The following is a 22700-nucleotide window of genomic DNA, read 5'->3' on the forward strand; positions in this document are numbered from 1 at the left end:
AATTCTGTGCCAAACATTGAAACAATGCAAATAAAACAAGCATGGAGTGAGTAACATTTTTCTGTGTTTTCCCATCCACCCAACTAAACACTCAACGCAGATCACCCCAGCAACAGAACCATGTATCATCCCGTCCTATCCAACCTCGCCCTCAAACCAAACGCACCATAAGTGACATTAGTAAATAGTGACTCCAGTGTCTTGTTTTCCTAGACCTGCCCTGCGTGAATACGCAGAAGTATCGGCAAATAAATGGTTATGAATGTTTGTAAGACATACTATGCAGTCTACTGAAGGGGACACTAATATATAAGCAAATACAATATGGAATAATCTTTAACTCAATGAACATTAATAGCGAGACAACCGAAACTATGGCATTTATACCATTTTTCCACGTTTCCAATAAGCAAATTATAGTATTCTTCATCCTGCATGCTAGCTAATAAACACCTGTTTTGCCAGCATGTTCCCTGCAAATGGATATGAGCTGTACTTTGCTTCCCATGTGTTTATGGACCGTATGGCTTATTTGTGAGTAGTTAGTACTGACCATATATAAGATAAAACAAAACAATGAAGTTTACCATTTTTGGAGGACCATGCAACACGGTCATCTATTAGCTACTGCTTACTAGCAATGGCATGCTTTGAGGAACCTAAAATGCTACACTGTTGTGTGATAATCTCAAAACCACGGTATTCACAATAACAAGTAGATACTACTTTTGTCCCAAAATATAGCAACTTTTGGCTACGAATCTGGACAGATAGTTATCCAGATTCTTAGCTTAAAATGGACAGAGAGGGTAACTTCTTATAAATGGTATTTATCATAAATAGCACTATAGCAGCCTAAGCCTAATGAAGAGGAAACTTAAGAACCTAAAATCACTTCCGAATTGTTTTTTTTAATTAACGCAAATAAGCAACACTTGGTTGAGTATTCTGGTACAGAAGGAAGACTACTTTCCAGTTTGGTTTATCAAATTATGATGGCTGTTACTCATGCAGTAAGTTAAAAAAAAAGCTAACAATTCTGGGGAAACATTGAAACAATTTTCTGTATTATTGGAGCAGCACAACGTATTTACAGCAGTTCTAAATTCTAGCAATTGTTCTTACCGTTCAATTACCAATCATGACAGCTACGCACTAAAAAGTTTTGAGATCAAAGAGGTATGACACTCTCGAAGCATCCCAATGAGCAGTTAGAGAGTGAAGTTTCTCAATTCCACGGAATTGCAACCAACACATATCACCAAGCAATCCTAGCTCAAATTTGCATAGGAGTACCCAATTGCGCCACGGAGTCACCAGAAGAACGCCGCTTCACCCGCCGCTTCTCGTACTCGGGGTCATCGGTGGGCAGCTCGTAACGGCACACCGGGCACGAGTTCCGGATGGCGAGCCACGGCTCGATGCACGCCCCGTGGTACAAGTGCGCGCACGGCAGCTGCGTGGCGAGCTCCCCCTGTGCAATCCCGTCCTTGCACACGGCGCAACCCCGCGACGCCGCCGCCGCCTCCTCCCCGCCGCCGCCGACCGCCACCACCTGGAGCCGCTCCACCGCCGCGCGCGCCGCGGGGGGCGCCCCTCCCGCCGCGGCGTCCGCGACGTGCCCCGGCAGCACCTCGAAGTCGTCCTCGTCCAGCGGCACCGGGAGCACCTCCCACCCCACGCTCCGGAAGATGTCCCCTATGTCGTCCCCCTCGTCGCCGAAGTCGAACGGCTCGTCGGAGAACCCCGATTCGTCGTCGCCGCTGTCGAGCCCCTCCATCGCGCCGAGGATCTCCCTCTCGTCGAGGAACCCGAACACGTCGCCGTCCCCAACAAGGCCCCCATCTCCTCCTGCACCACCACCACCACCACCACCAGCAGCGACGGCTCCGGGGGCAGGGACAGCGGCGTCGGCGATCTCCTCCCACTCGAATCCGCCCCCGACCATCTCCTCGTCGGCGAGGTCGTCCTCGAGGCAGTCCCAGAAGGGAGGGGAGCGGGAGGAGAGGCGGAGCTCGAGGTCGATGTCGGGGTCGGGGTCGGGGTCGGAGGCGAAGGAGAACGGGGAGCCCGGGGCGGGCGCGGGGGCGGCTAGGGTTTCGTCGTGGTCGAACCCCGCCGCGTCGTCGTCGAGGAGGCGGTGGTGGTGGTGGGGGTGGCGCTCCTCGTCCTCCTCCTCGACCACCTCGGAGAAGGAGGCGAAGTAGGAGGAGGACGAGGAGGAGAAGCCGGCGGGGTGGTGGTCGGCGGCGGCGTCGAGGAAGAGGTCGTCGGCGGCGATCTCCTCCTCCATGGGTCGCGACCGCGTGGGAGGGAGGCGTGGCGTCCCCGTCTCGAGTTTGGTTAGGTTGGGCCCGGCGGGGTCAGTCGACTTGCGGCCTGCGCCCACTTGGTCTACCCTCTTCACGCCGCCCGCGCTGACGTCTTTCCGCCTTCGACGTCGCCCGGAAATACGCCTTCGGTGCACCGCTTACGTAGTCTCTTGTTGGTGGGACGATTCTGCTTTCTGGCCCGGCCCTGTGGCCCTGTGGGTGGGCGCCATGCCCGGTACTGTGGATTAAATCTTTTGTTCATGGGTATGTCCGACCCGAGAGGCCGAGACCCTAGCGGGCTTAGCCAGGTTTTGTATTTCGTTCATGGGTAACCTATGTCCTACCTGGCCCTGGGTTTTGTAAAATACTCCTGATATATATGTTAGGTGGATATTTATAGTCAGCTGAAACCCTATAGAGAGAAAGACAGTCAATTCCCCGATCATAGTCTCCACCTCTCCCACTGTTGTAAAATTTCCTTTGCTATGTTGAAGACCGTTGATTATTATTCATATGTTGCTCAACCTACTAGGTTACCCATGCCCGCCTGGTATGAATTGAATATGGGTATAGGTATTGGTTTCTATTCACTAGTGTTTTCAGGTGTGTTCCTGCTCTCCATCCATGCCCGATCTGGCCATTACCATACCTACTTGAAATAAAGTCTAATTTTCACAAGGAGTTGATCAAATTTTCGTCAAGTGCAAAAGTAGAAGGATTTTGCAATATACTTGTAGGCTGTAGTTACCTCTTTTTTTTTTGAACGTTCAACGGGTGGAAATGGTGGTAGAAATTCCAAACTGGCCCGCGCTAGATCCTGATTTGTATCAACTGAATTGACTGGGAATTGTAATTAAGGTAAACCAGACCATAGGAATCTTCTGATGAAGTCAATCAGAGAGGATTGAAAAAAGTATGTGCATCCAAACAACTTGAATGGCTCTTTTGTTCTATCATCCATCAGCTCTTGTCCTACAATTCTCTTTCACTTGCATTTTCTTTCGTTCTGAGGTGGAATCGAACCCGTTCATCTTCAGCGCAAGGGCGCTCGATCAGTGAGCTATTACGCACTCTTTAAAGGGTGGCTTTCTTTATCTTTCTCAATAAGAATGGCTACCACCTACTGCTGGATCTTCACCTTCTGGAGTTCTTTCATGAACAGGATATGTAACTAATGAAGCAGCAAAATTCTTTTATTTTAGATAAAAGAAACTTTTCTTCTATCTAAAATAAAAGAATGTGCCATTCTATCCAAATCCAATTGCCCATTCACAAGGACTCGATTCTATGTCCAAACAAGACCAGGAACCAATTCGAATTTGGATCTTGGTCACATTACCAAGGCAGACTTGAGACAAAAGGATTCGGGACTTGGAAGCTCATACCTAAGCAGGGTAGTTATTGATTGCGCGTTGCCATTTCACTAACGAGATTTTCTGACTATGCAGATCCATAACGAACTGTCCAACTCACAATTGGAAACGGTAAAACCAGTTGAAAACAACAGTGGAGATGATTCCATTGTTTTGAATATGTGAACACATGTTTGTTGTAGTATGGCGTTTTTTTTGGGCAATTGTTTATTTGACCCCATTTTAAATTGTAATTGCCGATTTGGCCCTACATTTTGAACTTTGCTTATTTGACCCTTCTTTTTGAGTACGAAACTTCCGTCTAACCCTCTTTCACTGACTCCGTTAGGGTTCAATTTAAAAAAAAAAAGAAAATCTTTCCAGAGTTCCTAATGGCGAAAATACCCTCCAAATCCCAAACCCTATTCTACTCTCTCTCTCTCTCTCACTCGTGCATTCCTCACGGTCTCACCTCTCTCTCACTCGTGTGTGCGGTGGCGGCGGCGAGTACGCATGCGGCGACGGTGGCTGAGGGGGTGGCGGCGGCGGCGAGCTGAGGGGGCGGCGGCGCGTCCGGTCCGAGTCAGCGCCCGCTCGTTGTGGTGGAGGGCGGCGGCGGCGGCGCGTCCGGTCCGGGTCGGCGCCGATCTGAGGGGCGCGGCGGCGCCGATCTGTGCAGGGAGGCGGCGGCGAGCTGAGGAGGCGGCGGCGGCATGATGTACAGCCCCGCCGGCGCCCGCTCGTGGAGGTGGAGGGCGGCGGCGGCTGCGGTTTGATGGGGTGCGGGGCGGCGCCGATCTGAGGGGGCGGGGGCGGCGCGTTGTGGGGGCGGCGGCGGCGAGCTGTGGGGGTGGCGGCGGCGAGCTGTGGGGCGGCGGCGGCGGCGGTTTGATGTGGAGCGGGCCGGCGCCGATCTACGGCAAGCTGTGGGGCGCGGCGACGGCTTGCTGTGGTGGGGCGGCGACGGCTTGCTGTGGGGGCGGCGACAGCGAGCTGTGGGACGCGGGGCGGCGGCGAGTGCTACACGCGGTGACGGTGGGAGGGCCAGCACTCGGAGGTAGCCGACATCGACGCTCCCTCAACCATGGAAGAGATTCCTACCAGCTCGGAGGTAGCCGACATCGACGCTCCCTCAACCATGCAAGGGATTCCTACCATACAAAGGTATTTTCTCTCTATTCTCTTCCAGTGACCCTGTGGTTGTGATCCTGTGACCCTGTGCATGCTTGTGGTTGTGACCCTGCTAGGTTATTGGAACAGATGCAATACCATGCAAATTTAGGGTATAGATGTTGTGTCCAGTGCTAATTTAGGGTTTAGATGTTGTGTCTTACTCTAATTGAACTTGGTGTCTCCATTGCTAATCTAACCTAGGTTTATATGTTGTATGTTGTCTCCATTCCTACAAGCACCTAAAAATTTTACTGAAAGTTGTTCTTTATCTTGTGTTGCTCCTATTTGTAGGCCTGTTCCATGTAATTTGATTCTTGATGTTAGAGTAAGGTCACATTTCAGTTTGCCAGATGGGGGGCCAAAGACCTATTTCACAAGTAGGCATTTTACAACAGATGTGGACATAGCTAGCTTCAAATTGCTGCAGTTAGTTGATTTCATCGGCTCTAAAATTGTGTGGGGTTCTAAACAATACATTACTTTCTGGCGTGTTTGTGATGATGCATGGGTTGAGATTAGTAGTGATGAGCAATTGCATGAGTGGTTATCGCTGAACATAGCTCATGAAGTAGCCAATATTGAAGCCGATGTTGATGAATTTAAAGGCCCATTGCAATGCTCTCCCACAAAAAGAAGGGTCCATCCAAATTTCAGAAATAGTGTGCAGCTGCAAATTGAAAGTGCTCCACATATTTCTTTGTGTCCTCCTGCTGATCTAACCCCACCCACAGCTAAAGTGGTAGAGCCACCTATTTCAAAGTCTAAGCATACCAAAAGAGCCACAAGGAAAAGGGTCAGTGATGAGACAGTCGGAGTTGATGAGGAGGGCTCATATTCCGAGACTGAATCATTGGTGGCACTAAGTGATAGTAGATATGACACTGACTTGGCTGCATCATCTGATTCTGATTGCTATGATTCTGAATTCTCTGACTCCGATAACAGCTACGAACATGATGATGAAATTGTTGATGATGATGATGATTGTGATGATATTCATGATTTTTCATATGATGTTGATGATCCATGCATTGATGTAGATGTGCTATTTCGTGATGTTGATGAATGCAAATCAGCAGTAACCCACCATGCAATCTTGAATGATTATGCTTTCCAAACTGTTAAAAAAAACAAGGATAGGTTTAAGGCAAAGTGTAGGCGAGCAAAGGAGGGTTGCAAGTGGACGTTTTTTTTGCATCCACCAGCAAGTCCAAATATGATGGATGCAAGGTATGTAGTGAACTGATTTTTTTCCATGCTTTCAATCATGAATTTTAACATGTGTGCCTTCATGTGAATTTTAACAAGTCCATTGATTGTTTGATGCAGGTTAAGCTTAATGGGCCAGACCACATTTGTTTTTCAGTCAATAAGTGTGGTGATACAATGGCTTCTAAGGGATGGATAGCTGATAGGGTGGTGGACTGGTTAAAGGAGAAACCCACATTGGGACCAAAGGAGTTGCAAGAGAAGGTCAATAAGAAGTATAAGATGGATGTCCCATATTTCAGGGTTTTTAGGGCCAAGGAGAAGGTTATGGACATGATATATGGGAAGTGGGATGAGAGCTATGATCTATTGCCTACTTACAAAGAGGCACTTCTGAAGGCAATCCCTGGTAGTGTTGTTGAGTTGGACACTGAAGAGCATAATGGGGATGTTTGTTTCAGGAGATTCTTTGTAGCTCTTAAACCATGCATTGATGGTTTCCTGCAAGGATGTCATCCTTACATTGCAATGGATTCAACTCACTTAATAGGAAGGTCAAGAGGTCAGTTGGCAGCTGCTGTTGCAGTCGATGGCCACAATTGGCTATTTCCAGTGGCCTATGGGGTGATTGAAACCGAGTCTAAGAAGAGTTGGACATGGTTTATTCAGAACTTGAAGCAAGCCATAGGTACTCCTACAGGATTGGTCATCAGCACCGATGCAGGTATATTAACAAGTGATTTCCGTTTTGCATTCTTTTGTTCATGACTGCGATGTACACTTGTATCTCATGCCTTGTCATTTTGTTGTAACAAGCAAAGGGATAGAGGGAGCTGTAGATGGTGTCTATCCAGGAGTGGAACACCGAGAATGCATGAGGCACTTGTGGAAGAACATGAAGAAGAAGTATCATGGCACATTGTTTTCTCAGAACATATGGGGAGCTGCCAAGAGCTGCACACTTCAGAGGTATGAATACCACATGGACAAGATAAAGGAGAAGTGTCCTGATGCAATACAATGGTTGGATGAGAATCATCCATATGTTTGGAGTAGGAGCAAATTTTCTGATCTCTGTAAGGTAGACTACATCAATAATAATCTTTCTGAATCATTCAACAGTTGGGTGTCAAAAACTAAGGACTTGCAAATTGTGGATATGCATGAGAAAATAAGACATATGATTGTTGCAAAGTTTGACTTGAGAGCCAAGATTGCTAGAAATATGGAGGGCAAGATAATCCCAGCCATTACCAAAGATCTTAATGCTCAGAGCAAGGCTATCAAGGACCATGAAGTTCTTAGATGTGGAGATGGCACCGTTGAGGTAACTGTATCCACCATTACACATGCAGTAAACTTGAATGAGAGAACTTGTAGTTGTAGGGCTTGGCAAATAAGTGGAAAGCCATGTAGCCATACTTTAGCTTTCATTGCAAAACTTAGCAAACAAGTACATATGGGTGATTTTGTGGATGAATGCTTCTCCGTTTAGAGGTTCAGGAAAGCATATGCAGGGTTATTCAACCCTATGACATCCAAGCATCTGTGGCCATTGGTTGATGTAGGCTACAAAATCAAGAAGCCCAAATTGAGGAGGAAACCAGGGAGACCAAGGGTCTCTAGGATGAAGGCTTCTGATGAGGTTGCCCCAAGGAAAAAAAGAAAATGCTCAGAGTGTCATGAATTGGGCCATACAGCTAAGTATTGCCAAGGAGGCCTTACAGCTAGTCAAAAGAGGAAAAAAGCCACTCAAGAGAGTAGCAGTGATGCACATGCATCTAAGTAAGTGAATTTTTCCTCACTTCAGTTCATCTATAACTTTTGCTCAAACTAACTTTCTTATGCTCCCATATGCAGTGCAAGCGCAGGTGGATGTGAAGGAGAAGGGGATGGGGAAGGTACCATGAACGCACGAGGTGGACGTGCAAGTGGCAGGGGAAGGGAAAGGGGAAGGGGAAGAGCCAGAGGGAGGGCAAGTTCAAGTGGTGGCGGTGGTGGTGGTGGTGGTGGTGGTGGAGGTGGTGCTGGAGGTGGAGGTGGAGGTGGGGGTGGAGGTGGCAGGGGTAGGGGAAGAGCTAGAGGTGGTGGTGGTGATGGTGCTACTGGAGGTGGCAGAGGTAGGGGAAGAGTTAGAGGTAGGCTAGCTGCTTTGTTAGGCTGTTGATTGGATCATGTAATATGTGCCTACTATTTACTGCATTTTGTGTGATGTTGTTTTGGACCTAATGGTGCACTTTTGTGGGCCTTGGTGCTGTGCTTTTGTTGGCCTTATATTGGACCTAGTAATGTGCATGTTGAACTGATGTATGTTGTCACATGCTTGGATATGAACTTGTTGGATTTGGCTATATGTTTATGCTATATTGAATGCACTTTGGAATCCACAAAATGAGAAGTTATGCTGCCAAAATTTTGTTTAATTCATTTTGTCAAAATTTTGACAACTTTTTAGTCAAATCTGTCAAAATGAATCAAAATTTTCAAATTTATGGCAAATCTGTCATAATTGTGACACATTTTATTTAATTTATTTTCACAAAATTCTGTCAAATTTAACAAAATGATTCAAATTTGTCAAATTAATGCCAAATCTGTTCTTGAGCAAAAATTATTACAAATATTTCAACATTCTTGAATATATACACGGTATAACAAGAATAGGGTCAAACAAGCAAGCAAACAAGATAAAATAGGGTCAAATAAGCAAGGGCAAAATGCATTATTTACCACAAAATTAACACCGTCACCTCATCCAAACGGAATAGGGTCAGACCGGACCTTCGTACTCAAAAAGGAGGGTCAAATAAGCAAAGTTCAAAAACTAGGGCCAAATTGGCACTTACAGTTCAAAACAGGGTCAAATAAGCAATTGCCCCCTTTTTTAAAAATCATTATTGTTTTATGTTTTTGGTCGATTGTTGATTTTTAATCAAAGAAAATTGGTTATGAAATAGTTTAACTTTTTCGATAGATGACAATTGTCCGCCATTTTAATATCATACGCATCCAAGGGTCTGTTCACTTTGATTACATTTTCAACCATACCATTTTTTGGTAAAGTTACCAAAATTTTGGCTACGTTTATTTTGTTGCCAAATTTTAGTGAGTACGTATGAAATCTTGCCAAATTTTGGCAACCTTACCAAAATTTGGCAATACTAAAACTTGGTAAGTTTGAAAATGGTAGCAAAGTCAATAAGCCCCAAATAGTGGTTCACCGTGGGTAAAGACTTCGGTGAGATGTGTTACTTTTTACGACCATCCTGCTACTGCTGCTGCTGGTTGTTTGGTTGACCAACTCATTTTACGACCATCCTGCTACCTGTCAAATTTTGGTATTAATATTTGGTATGGTTAAGAAATGTAGGTTGTATTTGGTTTGTTACCAAACACAGTGAAGACAAAATTTGGTAATATTTTATTTTATTACCTTGCCAATTTTTGTAGTGGTAATTTTGGAAGAAAAAAAAATAACATCCCCATTTTTTTTAAGTTAGCTTGACAACAAATGGGACGTACTCCATCCGCTTCATATTATAATACTTTCTTGTCCACATTCATCTAAATGTTAATAAATCTATACACATATATGTCTAGATTCATTAACATCTATATGAATGTGGAAAATACTAGAAAGTCTTATAATATAAAATGAAGGAAGTACATGGTGAAAAATTTTTTCTACTTGTGCTTGTGTGCTAAAATAAGTATCTAAGGCTTCATTTGTATATTCAACTACGGCTTATATTAGCTTACTCTCTCCGTTTTAAAAATCCCAACCTTAATGAGGATGAGATATCACACTATCTATGACAACGAATTTGGACAGTGGGTTGTCTAGATTCATTGTTGTAGTGATGTCCCATTCTCACCAAGATTGGGCTTTTTTTTTATGAGGGGTTAGTTCTTAAAAAGAACCAATCTCTAGGATGAATCTATATATCCAAATTTATCTTCAGAAGTTCGATTGTTTTTGGAACGGATGATGCAACTGTTAGACCTCGCTATTTTTATGTGAGCGTGAGCTTTTAGACCTTACCATTCTACGAGATATTTAACTATTTGTCAATCTTATAAGCGATAATTAAGGATCTATAAATGAAACCATATATACACATGTAAGGGTCACGTGTTGTTATAGACCGTGGTAAATTTTTGATTGTCACGTTTGCAAATAGTTAAATGCTCCCCCGTTTTTACATTTGTCACGGCGGGCGCGGTTAGGCGCCGCCATCGATCGAAGCAGCAAGCGAGGAAAAACAGCCAAGAGAGAGGAACATCAAGACGGCAAGAAAGCAGCAACAGGACCAGAGCAAGCAAGACCCCATCAATCAATCATCGGACACCACCTCTCGCTGCCCTGCGTCCCCCACAAGATTCCGACGACAGCAAAGACAGCGACGGGAGGGGAGGGATCGCGCGTTCTCGATTCGGAAATATTTTTTTTTGTTCCCTCTCTTGCCGTTGATGTCGACGGAAATCACAGTGTGGAGGTAGGGGCAAGGAGAAGTACTGTAGCTTGTGAAAGCGAGTGGTTTTGGATCCAAGCTGGTTGATTGATTGCTCTTCGTCTCCCCTGGCTATAAAACGAGCGGGGCCGCAGCCGGGCTGCGGCGAGGCCGCCCTCCACAGATTTCTTGGCGATTTGTCTGGTTCTGCCTGCTCTTGCTGGTTTCAGATCCGGGAGGGGACTGAGCCTCCGAAGTTATCAGGTATCCCCTTTTCTTTTGCTTCAGTTTTGAGTTCTTGGTGAGGATTCTTGCTTGGATTGGGAAGATCGTTGCTTTTCTTGGGGGGCTTTGTGTCGGTGGTGGGATTCCTGATCAATTCTAGGAGAAGACTGGTTCTGAGTAGCTGGTTCGTGGGTCGCAGTGATTTTGGGGATAAATTTTGGATATGTATGCTGATTAGGATGGACTTGAAGTATCATTCGTACAACCGTGTCGTAGCCTCGTAGGCTTATGCCCGTGGTTGTGAATTGTGGTGGAAAGGTTGGATTTTTTGGGCTGAGCTTTAGTTGGTCTAACATGATCTTGCAGCTCGTTTCTTTGTGCGTTTTGTCTCATATTCTGGATATAATTTTATTTACTTTATGTTTTGACTTAGAGAGTTGCGTTTCTAAATTCTTGAAGTCTTTTGGTAGAAGAGAGAATGAACTTCTTGCTTCAAGGGAGTACCTAGTATCAGAAATTTCTTCTCTCCATAAGTCCATACTTGCATTAATTAAAAATGTGATACATTCATTTTGGGGAATATTAAAGCTGAACAGCATAAGAAATGGAAACCAAGTTAAAACTGTCTGATTCAAAGAAAGTTAGATGCATGATAATAAGCATACTTGGTTTTCCAGATAAAAATCTGACTGAATCCTTGCTATCCAGGAGAGTGAAAGACATAATGGGGATCAGCAGCGAATCGCCGAATGGGAGCCAGCAGATTGTACAAAAGGAAACACGAGATGAGACAACACCACTTCTGCCGGTCAAGGTGGAGGAGGAGGGGTTTCATGAGTTCAATGGAGCTTCATTTTCCGGGGCGGTTTTCAATTTATCGACCACTATTGTTGGGGCTGGAATTATGGCCTTGCCAGCCAGTATCAAGATGTTGGGCATCATCCCAGGGATTCTGATGATCATCGTTGTGGCGTTGCTCACAGAGGCATCAATTGACATGCTTGTCAGGTGCAGCCACCAGGGCAAGATTACATCTTATGGTTGGCTAATGGGTGAGGCTTACGGACAGTGGGGAAGAATTGCACTGCAGGCCTCTGTCGTCATAAACAACATTGGCGTGATGATTGTTTACATGATTATCATTGGTATCCCTTCTATGCTCTGCTGTTACATTTGAACATTTGACTTTTTTAGATGTGCAACCAAAAATTGCTGAGCTGGACTTTGTGCAAATAATCTAGAGATTGGGTAGAACATCTTTTATTCTAGTGTAGTTAACTTAGGGCCAAACATTTTGTTGTGAAAAAAACCCCATTATTTTGGTGATTTTTTATTTAGAGGTTTAGAGCTAGCTGTTAGGCTTGGATTTCTTAGCACTTCATTCTCAAGCAAAAACAATACAATTTGTCATCACTGTCAGCTAGTTTGATCAGTTTTTTACTACCAACTGGAATCTTTGCTTCTCTGAAAAGAAACAATGACCTATCCATTCTAAGCTATGTGGAGTCATAGGATAATTCCTCCTAATCAACACCTGTCTTGACAGATAACTTTGTTTTTCCCGAACTGAAGTCGATATTAATTCTTAAATTTGTAAAATAGGTGATGTATTATCTGGAACATCATCAACAGGTGTTCACCATCGTGGTATACTTGAGGGCTGGTTTGGAGCTCATCTCTGGAATTCACGTGCCATTGTTCTTCTTGCGACGACTCTTTTCGTGTTTGCTCCATTGGTGAGCTTTAAGCGTCTGGGTACGTCTTAGTGCTTTCATATTGGTAAAGAAAAAATATCCTTCATTGTATTTGATGTTATTGGCAGCATGATGTTACTTATAGATTTTGTCAATTGTCATGCCTTGTAGATTCATTGAGATACACCTCTGCCCTATCGGTTGCTCTTGCTGTGGTTTTTGTCGTCATTACTGCTGGAATTGCTATCATCAAACTCTTCAATGGAACTGTAGCGATGCCCAAACTTTTTCCAGAACTAGATGGTCTTAGTTCCATCTGGAAGCTCTTCACAGCTGTCCCTGTTCTTGTCACTGCCTACATCTGCCATTACAATGGTATGCATTCTCAGTGCTCAGACCTTTTTTTTTTTCAAGTGTTCAATAATCTGATGTCTAAATGCACGCTCTCATGATTCACAGTTCACAGCATTGACAATGAGCTTGAAGACAGAACACAAATTAAACCTATTGTGCGAACATCCCTGTTCCTCTGCTCCAGTGTTTACATTGCTACAAGTTTCTTTGCATATCTCCTCTTCGGCGAGGGTACCCTAGATGATGTTCTCGCTAACTTCGATGCAAATCTTGGGATTCCATTTAGTTACGTCTTTGATGATATAGTGCGAGTGAGCTATGCTGCTCACGTTATGCTTGTCTTTCCCATAGTCTTCTTTGCCCTTAGGCTCAACTTGGATGGACTGCTCTTCCCCACATCAAGGCACATTTCTCGTGACAACAAGAGATTTGCCATAATCACTATCTCACTCCTCACAGTAATTTATCTTGCTGCCATTTTCATACCGAGCATTTGGGATGCATTCCAGTTTACTGGTGCAACTGCTGCTGTCCTGATTGGTTTCATCTTCCCTGCCATGGTTATACTTAGGTAACTAAATTATGTCTCGATGTGTTATATATTCCCTCTGTGTTCATGCATTTTCATATTGACATATAACATTTTGGCTTTCTTTTTTCTAGGGATCCTTATGGAATCGCATCCAAGCGTGACAAGATCTTGGCTGTAACCATGATCGTGCTTGCTGTCCTCTCCAATTCTGTTGCTTTATACAGCGATGCAATGAATATCTTCCGTAAGGAAGAGGAGGCATGAATGTCAGACTCCAAAGGAATGTCATCAAATATCAGTGATGAAGGAAGCGTGGCTTCATGTTATGAGACACAGATGCTGTGAAGGGAAATTATTTCCTGGAATCCAGCGAACGAAGATTTCTTGGTCAGCGGTCGAGGTTCCAGTCACTCGAATGAATTGGATGGTTGAATCTGTGTGGCTTCTGTGCGAACCGGCTCAAATTCGAATTGAGCTGCTCGCGATATCTGTATTGTTAGTGTTCTTGTATCCACAAGCAATGTATGGCTTTAAAATGCCTGGTTTACAATAATGTACAGTTTCAAAAATACTTCAGATGAGTTAAATGTCTATGTGAACCTGGACTCAGTGTCGATTTAAAATTGGAATGGCTGTTGTTGCCATCTTTCGGACTTTCACTTGTGTGTCAAGTCTCTGCATGTTTGAATTAAGGCAATATGAGAATTTAATTTACTTTTGAAAAACTCTGGTTTCCAATGATGTTGAAAAGTACAATGCTAAATTTTCATCACACTGCATCAGAGTGTCTACCCTGGGCCAATCTTAGAATTGCACATAGAGTTCAGAAAGAAAGATCCATAACACTACTTATTTGCCTTCTGGTGAACAGGAGGTACCAAGCTCAGCTGATACTCTTTGCATCTTGAAAGGTCAAGGCTCCAAGCAATCAACAGAGCAAATTATGCATAAGAGCACTACCAAATATGAGGGACCCTTGAAAGGAATATTGAAGTTTGTCTGACGTATTTTTCGCTAATATTCTCTTGTTAGGATACTTGGTATCACATCCAGCCAATTGGGCACAATGACAGAATCCTCCTAGTTGTGATAGGCTTATCTTTTCAGTCACTGGCAAAGTACTTCTGGCACTAGCAAAATTGCATTCTTATGTTGACACTATAATATATGATTGATGAGTTTGAATCAGAGGAAATTCTTGACATGAAGGCAATTAATTTATGTATGATTATGATAGACAGATTGCAGATGGAGGGTTTAGAGCCACAAGTTTAGATGTTGGTCAGGAATCATTCAGAGATCAATTCATAGAGGGCCCCAAATGATATTTTGTTGAACAATAATTTACTCTGATTTGCAAGCTAGCTGAGAATTGGAAAACACTTAGTTGGCCAAAACAATCATCTTGTTTTCATTACGTCACTTGGAAAAACAATTATGCTCCCAGTTGCCCACCTTGTCAATGTTGAAGGTCTTGTCAGAAAGTAAAAGAAAAACTTTAGGGTGTTTGAGCAATTAGAATGTGACTGTGTAAGGCATTTAGTAAGTTGATTCTACCATAACTCACAACTAACATCTGAATGCAGATTAACAACCGGGTGAAGCAGATGTAACTTCTATATAGTTTGGCAAAAGCTTGGACCTAAATCATTCTGTAGTTAGTATGAGCTGTGTCCTTCATAAGAAGCAAACTTAGTAAAAAAGAAGTACTGTACAGAACAGTTGACAGATTAGAAATGGGACCTCACTGAACAGACTAGTATCAGTGCACTGAATGTGGTAATAGGCAGTTTCTGCTTAATTGGACATGCAGATGCAGATGATTCAACCGAATGATACACTCATCTGCATTCAGCAAGACAGTAATCAATTATAAGTGTGTTTAGTTCTTTGGGTGTAAAGTTTTTGAAGTATATGGACGAACATTTGAAGTATTAAACATAGACTAATAACAAAACAAATTACAGATTCCGCCTGTAAACTGCTTGACGAATTCATTAAGCCTAATTAATCCGTCATTAGCAAATGTTTACTGTAGCATCACATTGTCAAATCATGACGTAATTAGGCTCAAAAGATTCGTCTCGCAATTTACATGCAAACTGTGCAATTGGTTTTTTTTCCTCACATTTAATACTCCATAAATGTGTCCAAACATTTGATGTGATGTTTTTGGCTAATTTTTTTTATCTAAACAAACAAGGCTTGTTTACCGGGACAAGATTTTTGCCCATGTATCCTTTCGTTTCATGGATTAAGACACAATTATTGCCTCTTGAGAAAGTGGGTCACTGCTTAGCAGTGTTGCTGCCAGTTGAGGTGTACTCCTACTTAAGTTAAAGAAGTAACTTAGGCCCTGTTTAGTTCCCAAAATTTTTTCCTAAAAACATTATATCGAATCTTTGGATATATGCATGAAGAATTAAATATAGATAAATGAAAAAACTAATTGCACAGTTAGGAAGGAAATCACGAGACGAATCTTTTGAGTCTAATTAGTCCATGATTAGCCATATGTGCTACAGTAACCCACATGTGCTGATGACGGGTTAATTAGGCTCAAAAGATTCGTCTCGCGGTTTCCAGGTGAGTTATGAAATTAGTTTTTTTATTCGTGTCCAAAAAACCCTTCCGACATTCGGTCAAACATCTGATATGACATTCAAAAAATTTTTCTTTTCGCGAACTAAACAACCCCTTACATTCACTTTGGAGAAACAAGTGACATCTCCAACTTGTCTGTACTACTGTTACCTTGACTGATAGGGAATTTCTGTCTAGTAGTACCAGATGTAAACTGATCCTAATTACTCTATACATTTATGTGTTGACGAGAACCATCATTGTACTTCCATAAATTTACATCAATAGATCAACTGGAATTGGACTGTACTACTCACTTCGTACTTAAAAAAAATAAACCTAGAACAGGATTGTATTTTTTATAAAACAAAGAACCTTATCTTTTTCTTATGGCTTATCAACCAAAATTTAAATTTTCAACTGATTTTAGGGGTTTTTCATTGTAATTTATTTTTCAGCCTTTGTTTTTAGAACATTTAGAATATGTTTATAAATATTTTATTTACAAATTATTTTTTATTTGTAAATATGTTGTTTGGCTTATTCCACCAAACAACCAAACGATGGGGTTGAAAGGGAGTACACATTTTCAAGTGCAATCATCCCTCGTTTGCGCTGTCACTAACATGTGAATTTGAAGCCTCATTCCGAGGAACAGAAGTTGAAGTCTAAGGGGATGTTTGGTTGATGCTTAACCTTGCCATAACTAAGTTTAGGTTAGTTATGGCATGGTGGTACAAATGTGACTTAGAAATAGTTGGTCACAAGTGTGGCATGCTTAGCTCTAAATTTGAGAGCATGACATGTGGGTCCCAAAGTTAAGAAAGTGTGGCATAACACAATTGCGGCAGCGAACCAAACACATGCCTAAAAAAACTGTGGCATGACTAAAGTGTGGCGTGGCAAAGTGTGGCAACCAACCAAACAGCCCCTAAATTCTTTTTAGATTATTTACTGGATGGTTGAAACGGGATATTTGTTTTATGCTTAGTTATTTACCGGTTTCTTTAGCTTCACACATTAGGCCAGGTTTCACTGCTCTAATCAAGGCTTCCGATTGAAGTTTAGTAGGAGTATATTGTAGTGTTAGTGTACACTGTCTTTAAGATCACATTAAGAACTAATAGACCTGTAAACCCTTTCATCTAGCAGGATGATGCTTTGGGTGATGAGCTGGTTGTTGAGATGTGAAGTTGTTTGCCATTAAAAATGCTCCTGAATATATCTCCAACGAGAGACGCGTGGCAGTAACATGCATCCCCGTGGCTTATGCTTCACATTACACATTTGTTTATACCTAAACCTAAAGCTTAATTACTGCATTAGCTTCCAGATCGACGCTTTCAGTTCCAGGATGAGATGCCTACGTAACATGCGAATCTCGTTACCGGATCTCGTTGCCAGTTAAAGCGTAAACAAGTCTCCTTAAAACCTGACTGTTTCTTAACTGAATTCTTTATATATCTTAGCTGAAAATGACACCCTGTTCTGAGAGTTTACAAGGGAAGAACAATTACTTGGTTTAGCTTTAAGGCTGAGTTTAAAATAGATAATTAAGTGGGTTGTTGTTACAAATTTTTTACTTAATTATATGGATAAATTTAATATTTTAAAAATAATCTTAACAAATACAAGTAGCTCAAAACATAAAGGGTATAACCGTACAATACAACCAAATAAAGTTTTCTTGAATTTTTCTTTAAATGTGAAGCAAATAATCTGCTTCAATAATTAAAAAAAACAACAAAAGCTCTTTAACCCTTCCAAATTGGGACCCTACTATACTGAACAGCAGAGCCATCTGTCAAAGGTGGGCCCCACCTGATAGTGAGAGATGTTAAGCTGTAGTAGTAGCTTGCAGTTAGCCAAAGGGGACAGTGTCCTTTTCAGAAAGCAATGGCGTAACGCCCCCACCGGCCGCAGCCTAAGCCTAAGATTAGGCTTAAGCTAAGCTAAGCTTAGTTGCTTCACATGCTGGCTTTCCGCATCTTTATCATGGCTGTCGCCAAGATTGGCGCCCCCAACTTGCTCTTGTTTTACAACTCGCCTTCAAAGTTCAAATTTGTTTTCCTTTTTTTGTCGGTGTTGGAAATAATTCCCAAGTCTTATGTATGGGCATTTTTTTCCTTCAAAGTTCAAAAGGTGTATGTTGATTGCACAATAGAGAATCATCCAACTAGAATGACCAACTTTCTATAGCAAACAAATAGCCTGAGGTTTTGCTCTGAACGTGTGAATTTTAAAGGATTTTTGTGAACGTTTGAGGGAGTGGTTCGTATTAATTTTACATGAGAATTCTATACATTTTTTGTAACACGCTTTGTAGGCCTTCGCTAATCCTCATGTTTGCTCATTCTCCCACCAGTCATAAATAAGTGATATTTTGGAAACCAACATTATCACCAATAATTTATTTAATAATTACTAAGTAGTAAAACCTAGTATGAAGAATATATCAATGTCACAATATGTTGAAGCTGATAAATCTAACCATATTATTTTGAAAAGTTGAATCAAAATATTCAGAGAGAATTTCTAATGGTCAAAGTTAGAAGCATATTAACTACAATACATGAAAGTGAATCCTCTAACGTCGTGCAACTTATGGTTATATCCTATATATATATATATATTCCACTTCGATATGATCCATATGTCAGTGGCACAACTATAAACTGTAACCTTTATATTCTAATCCTAACTACACTTATCTGAGAATGCCACTTATTTATGATAGGAAAGAGTTACAGTAATTTTTTCTTTTGAAGCTTAATCCCTCTTTTAATCAACATCATTAACCTTTTAATGACTAATTATACTATGCCACCCCTCTGCTGCCGTTCTCGCCGTCTCCCTTTTCTTCTCCGATCGCCGCAGCTTCCGCGAAGAATCCGCCATTAAAAAAAAAACCCGAGCTCTCCTCGCCCCGGCGAACGCAGCACCATCTCCAGCGAGCAGCAGCAGCAGCGCGCTCTTCCTCCCTGCACTGCCCGTGCCCGGCGGCGAGGAGGGAGGGGGGGAGGGAGGGATGGGGGCGGTGGCGTCGACGGTGGCGGCGCGCTTCGCCTTCTTCCCGCCGGCCCCGCCGTCGTACGGCGTGGAGCCGCCGCCGTCACCGTCGCCGGCGGCCGCGGCGGAGGACGGGGCGGTGGTGGAGCTCAGCGGGGTGCCGCGGCGGGCCGGGGTGGAGGCGCGGCGGCTGCCGACGGGGCGGGGCACGGAGGTGGTGGCCATGTACGTGCGCCAGCCCGGGGCGCGCCTCACGCTGCTCTACTCCCACGGCAACGCCGCCGACCTCGGCCAGATGTACGAGCTCTTCGTCGAGCTCAGCTCCCACCTCAACGTCAACCTCATGGGGTATTACGCCACGTCACTCTCTCTCTCTCTCTCTCTCTCAGTCTCTATCTCTCGGATTGGATTGCTTTGGAACGTGACCCTCTTCTTTATCATTTGCGTTATGATGCATACTAGTTGCTTAATTCAGGCGAAAGTGTGGATCTCTGAAGTATAGTTTGTAGGAAGTTCATGATCATTTGATGTGCGTGTTTAGGATCTTGTGATGGATGGGTAGCAATGTTTTGGTCTCCACTACTGTTCTCAGTTTTGCATTTCAGTTTAGGAGTTATATTTCAGGTATAGTGCCATTGGCCTTATTTTAGTTCGAGGGAAAAATGTGTTATGTGGTGCTCTTTACTTTTTACTAATTTGATTTGAGTGCCTGGCGAATTTGATGGAATCATGGAAGATTTCATAATGTTCAAGGCCGTGATTGCGATTGGTTTTGTATTCGCAGAAGGTGGCGATTGCTACTGTTGCTATTCATAGTTGTCTCGAAGTGTATTGGGTTATGAAGTGTGGTGGAAGATTCATGTGTTGTTGCATCAGTGGGAATGTCTGACACGGCAGTTGTTATCCGGCTGTGTGGCTCAAGAAAAGTGAGGCTATTGTGGTGAATAATTGATAGATTTGATTGAAGTTGATGATTAGTTTATGTACTAAGCTTTAGAGCTGACTGGAAAGTTTGGAGGTTACTGTGCTGTCCTAGCAATAGGTGGGGATGTTTGCGTCATATCACTAGTACTAGGCTGTTAGTACCCTGTGATCTGGTGTTAAATGGCAATGGGTGTTATGGAACTGGTAGATTAGATATTTAGATATAGTGGAACCCAATGTAGTTGCCACATTTGATAAAAATAACACCTCATTGGCTTATATCAAAGGATTGGTAAGATGACGAGTTGTTTTTATATTCTGATATTTTTTGAGAATTGTTTATTGATGTATGTGCCTTGTGGTGTATTTGGTGATGTGCATATTTGTATATGATTTTTATTGGACACCGATACTGTATACCATTCTGTTTTTTTTATACAGAAGTTGATCGCCTAAATAAATTAAGTTTAAATTATGGATCTTATCGTATTGCAAGTTGTGTGCCAACGTTGGTCATAAATCAGGACATTTTAAGACTATCTGCACCCATTTAGAGGGAGGGTAGAACATAGTTTGATTCTTAACTCTTCTATTTACCAGTTTTTCGATAGAAATACATGTTCTATGAGAGGGTTCTTTGATGAACGTTCTGTTGGCCTGCTTCCATTAAATCTGTTGCCCTTTGGCTCTTCTCAATTAAAGTCTGGGTTTTTATTTCTGGTTTAGGTGTAGTAGTGAATAATAAATACTGGAAATATTGTCTATAGCTCCCTTCCATACTTACATTTTAATACAGTACTAGGTTTTTAGTGAAGGAAGTAGGCATTGATCCCATGACTACGTTCAATGGATAGGCTGGCAGATGATCTGTTTGTTGGATAGTCATTGGGTGGTTACCTGGATCTAACACAGATACGTTATAGCCAATTTCTGATCTTATCATGTTGATCGATTGCTGTGTTCTGCATTCCCATTCAACTACTCATATTGGTCATTTGTTTTTAGTAATATGAAAAGTTTATCACCAAGTTTTTTTGTTATCCTGGTAGGGACCTGGTTGTGGTCTATTATGCTTTTACTTTGACATGATGGCAATTACAGTTTGTTGATTTTGATGATCATTCAGTATCCGCATAGCTTGCTTAAATCACTGAATCATGATTATGATATAAGCTTCATTTGATATTTCCCTAGTCATGATTGTTTCAATGTGATAAGCCTCACTGATATCTTAACATAAAGTAACTTCATATTTATATTTTTACAGTTACGATTATTCCGGTTATGGGCAATCATCAGGGAAGGTATAAAATCATCCTTTCTTAGGAAAGTGTTTTTCCTTCCTTTTTTACCCATTTCGTTTTCCTTTTAGTGAATTCTTTCCCTCCTAAGTTTGCATAACTGATGGATTTATTTCTCTTTGGTGTTGCAGCCAAGTGAGCAGAACACTTATTCTGATATAGAGGCTGCATATAGGTGTCTAGTAGAAACTTATGGAGCCACAGAGGAAAACATCATTCTGTATGGTCAATCAGTTGGCAGCGGTCCTACTTTAGATTTGGCATCCCGTTTGCCTCATCTGAGGGCTGTTGTTTTACACAGCCCTATTTTATCTGGCTTAAGAGTGATGTATCCTGTAAAGCATACATACTGGTTTGACATATACAAGGTGATAACATTTCTTTGTTTATGTCAATCTTAACTTTGCTAGATCTAATATACACTTTTTTATTTGCAGAATATTGATAAAGTTCCATTGGTCAAATGTCCTGTTTTAGTAATCCATGTGAGTATTCTTCTCATATCATTTTTAGCATGAAGCCTTTAAATCTGACAACTATATCATTTTCCTGGAGTACTTCAATATGCACTTCGAAATGAACCTCTTTTTTTTTTTGTCTTTTCCTGACCTTCTTTTACCCTTTTCTTGTTCAACTTTGTATGTTAACAACAAAAGTATTTACTGATCAGTTATAATCTTTCATCCATTGTCACACTTGTAATTGTTGCCTGATGGCTGTTTCTATTTTGATATTCTGATTATGATGTTTTGGATGAAGAATGACTATTGAGTAGCTACGTGTATAGTGTACACAAATATTTTTCTAAAAGAACAAAAAATTATGTCATCTGCAGGGTACAGCTGATGAAGTTGTCGACTGTTCTCATGGGAGGGCACTGTGGGAACTCTCTAAAATAAAGTATGAGCCTCTGTGGGTCAAAGGTGGAAATCATTGTAATCTGGAACTATATCCAGAATACATCAAGCACCTAAAAAAGTTTGTCATGGCCATTGAGAAATTACCACCTACAAAAGATGAATCCTCAGGGAGCTCAGGTCCTTCAGATCCTTGTGAAATAGGATCAGAAAGTATGCAGAGCTCAAGAAAAAGCACGGATGTAAAGGATAAATCTAGGTCAAGCATTGATCACAGGCATAGCGTTGATAGGCGGGAAAAACCAAGAGGAAGCATAGATAGGAGAGATAAAAGCAGAAAGAGTATAGATCATCCTGATAAGCCAAGGGCTAGTGTGGATCAACCTGATAGACCACGGAGAAGCATCGATCGGTGTGTATTCTTATATGCTCTCGTTTTGTTTTCACGGTTCTTTGTGGATTCCTGTTACCAGATGAGATTTGACTGTTGCAACCCATTGCTGTGACAGTTTTGGAGGGATGATGAGGTCGGTGACATCCGTCAAGTTGTGCAATATTGACTGTTTCAAAGTAACCTATGCTTCTGGGAGCTGAGAATACTGAAAGGTTAGTGTTTGTGAGTCATCTGTATTTACCCCGTTTGCATTCTTTGTTCGTTTGTGGCTGGCTGTGGAATGTGTATTTTTTTTTCGGAAATACGCTGTGGAAGGTATATTGATTTGGG

General features: G+C 42.3%; 3 protein-coding genes across 4 annotated transcripts; 2 read left to right on the top strand and 1 right to left on the bottom strand.

The window, feature by feature from the left end:
- Nucleotides 1-1037: 1037 nt before the first annotated feature.
- Nucleotides 1038-2364, bottom strand: LOC127775520 (uncharacterized). Its single transcript, XM_052301770.1, has one exon. The coding sequence runs from the start codon at nt 2291-2293 to the stop codon at nt 1277-1279; it is 1017 nt and encodes a 338-aa protein (XP_052157730.1). The 5' UTR covers nt 2294-2364; the 3' UTR covers nt 1038-1276.
- Nucleotides 2365-10519: 8155 nt separating this feature from the next.
- On the top strand, nt 10520-13961 carry LOC127776524 (amino acid transporter AVT6A-like). 2 transcript variants are annotated; one of them, XM_052302930.1, is made up of 6 exons: nt 10520-10761; nt 11431-11867; nt 12355-12477; nt 12588-12791; nt 12876-13341; nt 13434-13961. In XM_052302930.1, exons 2-6 carry the CDS (start codon nt 11447-11449, stop codon nt 13564-13566), a joined length of 1347 nt encoding a protein of 448 aa, XP_052158890.1. In that variant the 5' UTR covers nt 10520-10761; nt 11431-11446; the 3' UTR covers nt 13567-13961. The 2 variants fall into 2 exon arrangements, with proteins under 2 accessions (XP_052158890.1, XP_052158889.1); XM_052302929.1 differs by having other exon boundaries at nt 10527-10761; nt 12325-12477.
- A 4765-nt stretch (nt 13962-18726) lies between these two features.
- On the top strand, nt 18727-22700 carry LOC127777881 (uncharacterized). The gene is made up of 6 exons (XM_052304500.1): nt 18727-19242; nt 21086-21122; nt 21251-21487; nt 21557-21604; nt 21955-22388; nt 22486-22700. Exons 1-6 carry the CDS (start codon nt 18914-18916, stop codon nt 22568-22570), a joined length of 1170 nt encoding a protein of 389 aa, XP_052160460.1. The 5' UTR covers nt 18727-18913; the 3' UTR covers nt 22571-22700.

The sequence above is a fragment of the Oryza glaberrima genome, chromosome 6 (genome assembly GCF_000147395.1).
Source record: "Oryza glaberrima chromosome 6, OglaRS2, whole genome shotgun sequence".
Lineage (NCBI taxonomy): Eukaryota > Viridiplantae > Streptophyta > Magnoliopsida > Poales > Poaceae > Oryza > Oryza glaberrima.

Excerpts from the sequence above, each read along its gene's own strand:
- LOC127776524 (XM_052302929.1), top strand. The coding sequence starts at position 11,447 with ATGGGGATCAGCAGCGAATCGCCGAATGGGAGCCAGCAGATTGTACAA. Across the intron at positions 12,478-12,587 it reads GGTGAGCTTTAAGCGTCTGG|ATTCATTGAGATACACCTCT; the intron begins GTACGTCTTAGT and ends CATGCCTTGTAG. Across the intron at positions 13,342-13,433 it reads CCTGCCATGGTTATACTTAG|GGATCCTTATGGAATCGCAT; the intron begins GTAACTAAATTA and ends TCTTTTTTCTAG.
- LOC127775520 (XM_052301770.1), bottom strand. The coding sequence starts at position 2,293 with ATGGAGGAGGAGATCGCCGCCGACGACCTCTTCCTCGACGCCGCCGCC.
- LOC127777881 (XM_052304500.1), top strand. The coding sequence starts at position 18,914 with ATGGGGGCGGTGGCGTCGACGGTGGCGGCGCGCTTCGCCTTCTTCCCG. Across the intron at positions 19,243-21,085 it reads CTCAACGTCAACCTCATGGG|TTACGATTATTCCGGTTATG; the intron begins GTATTACGCCAC and ends ATATTTTTACAG. Across the intron at positions 22,389-22,485 it reads CCACGGAGAAGCATCGATCG|TTTTGGAGGGATGATGAGGT; the intron begins GTGTGTATTCTT and ends TTGCTGTGACAG.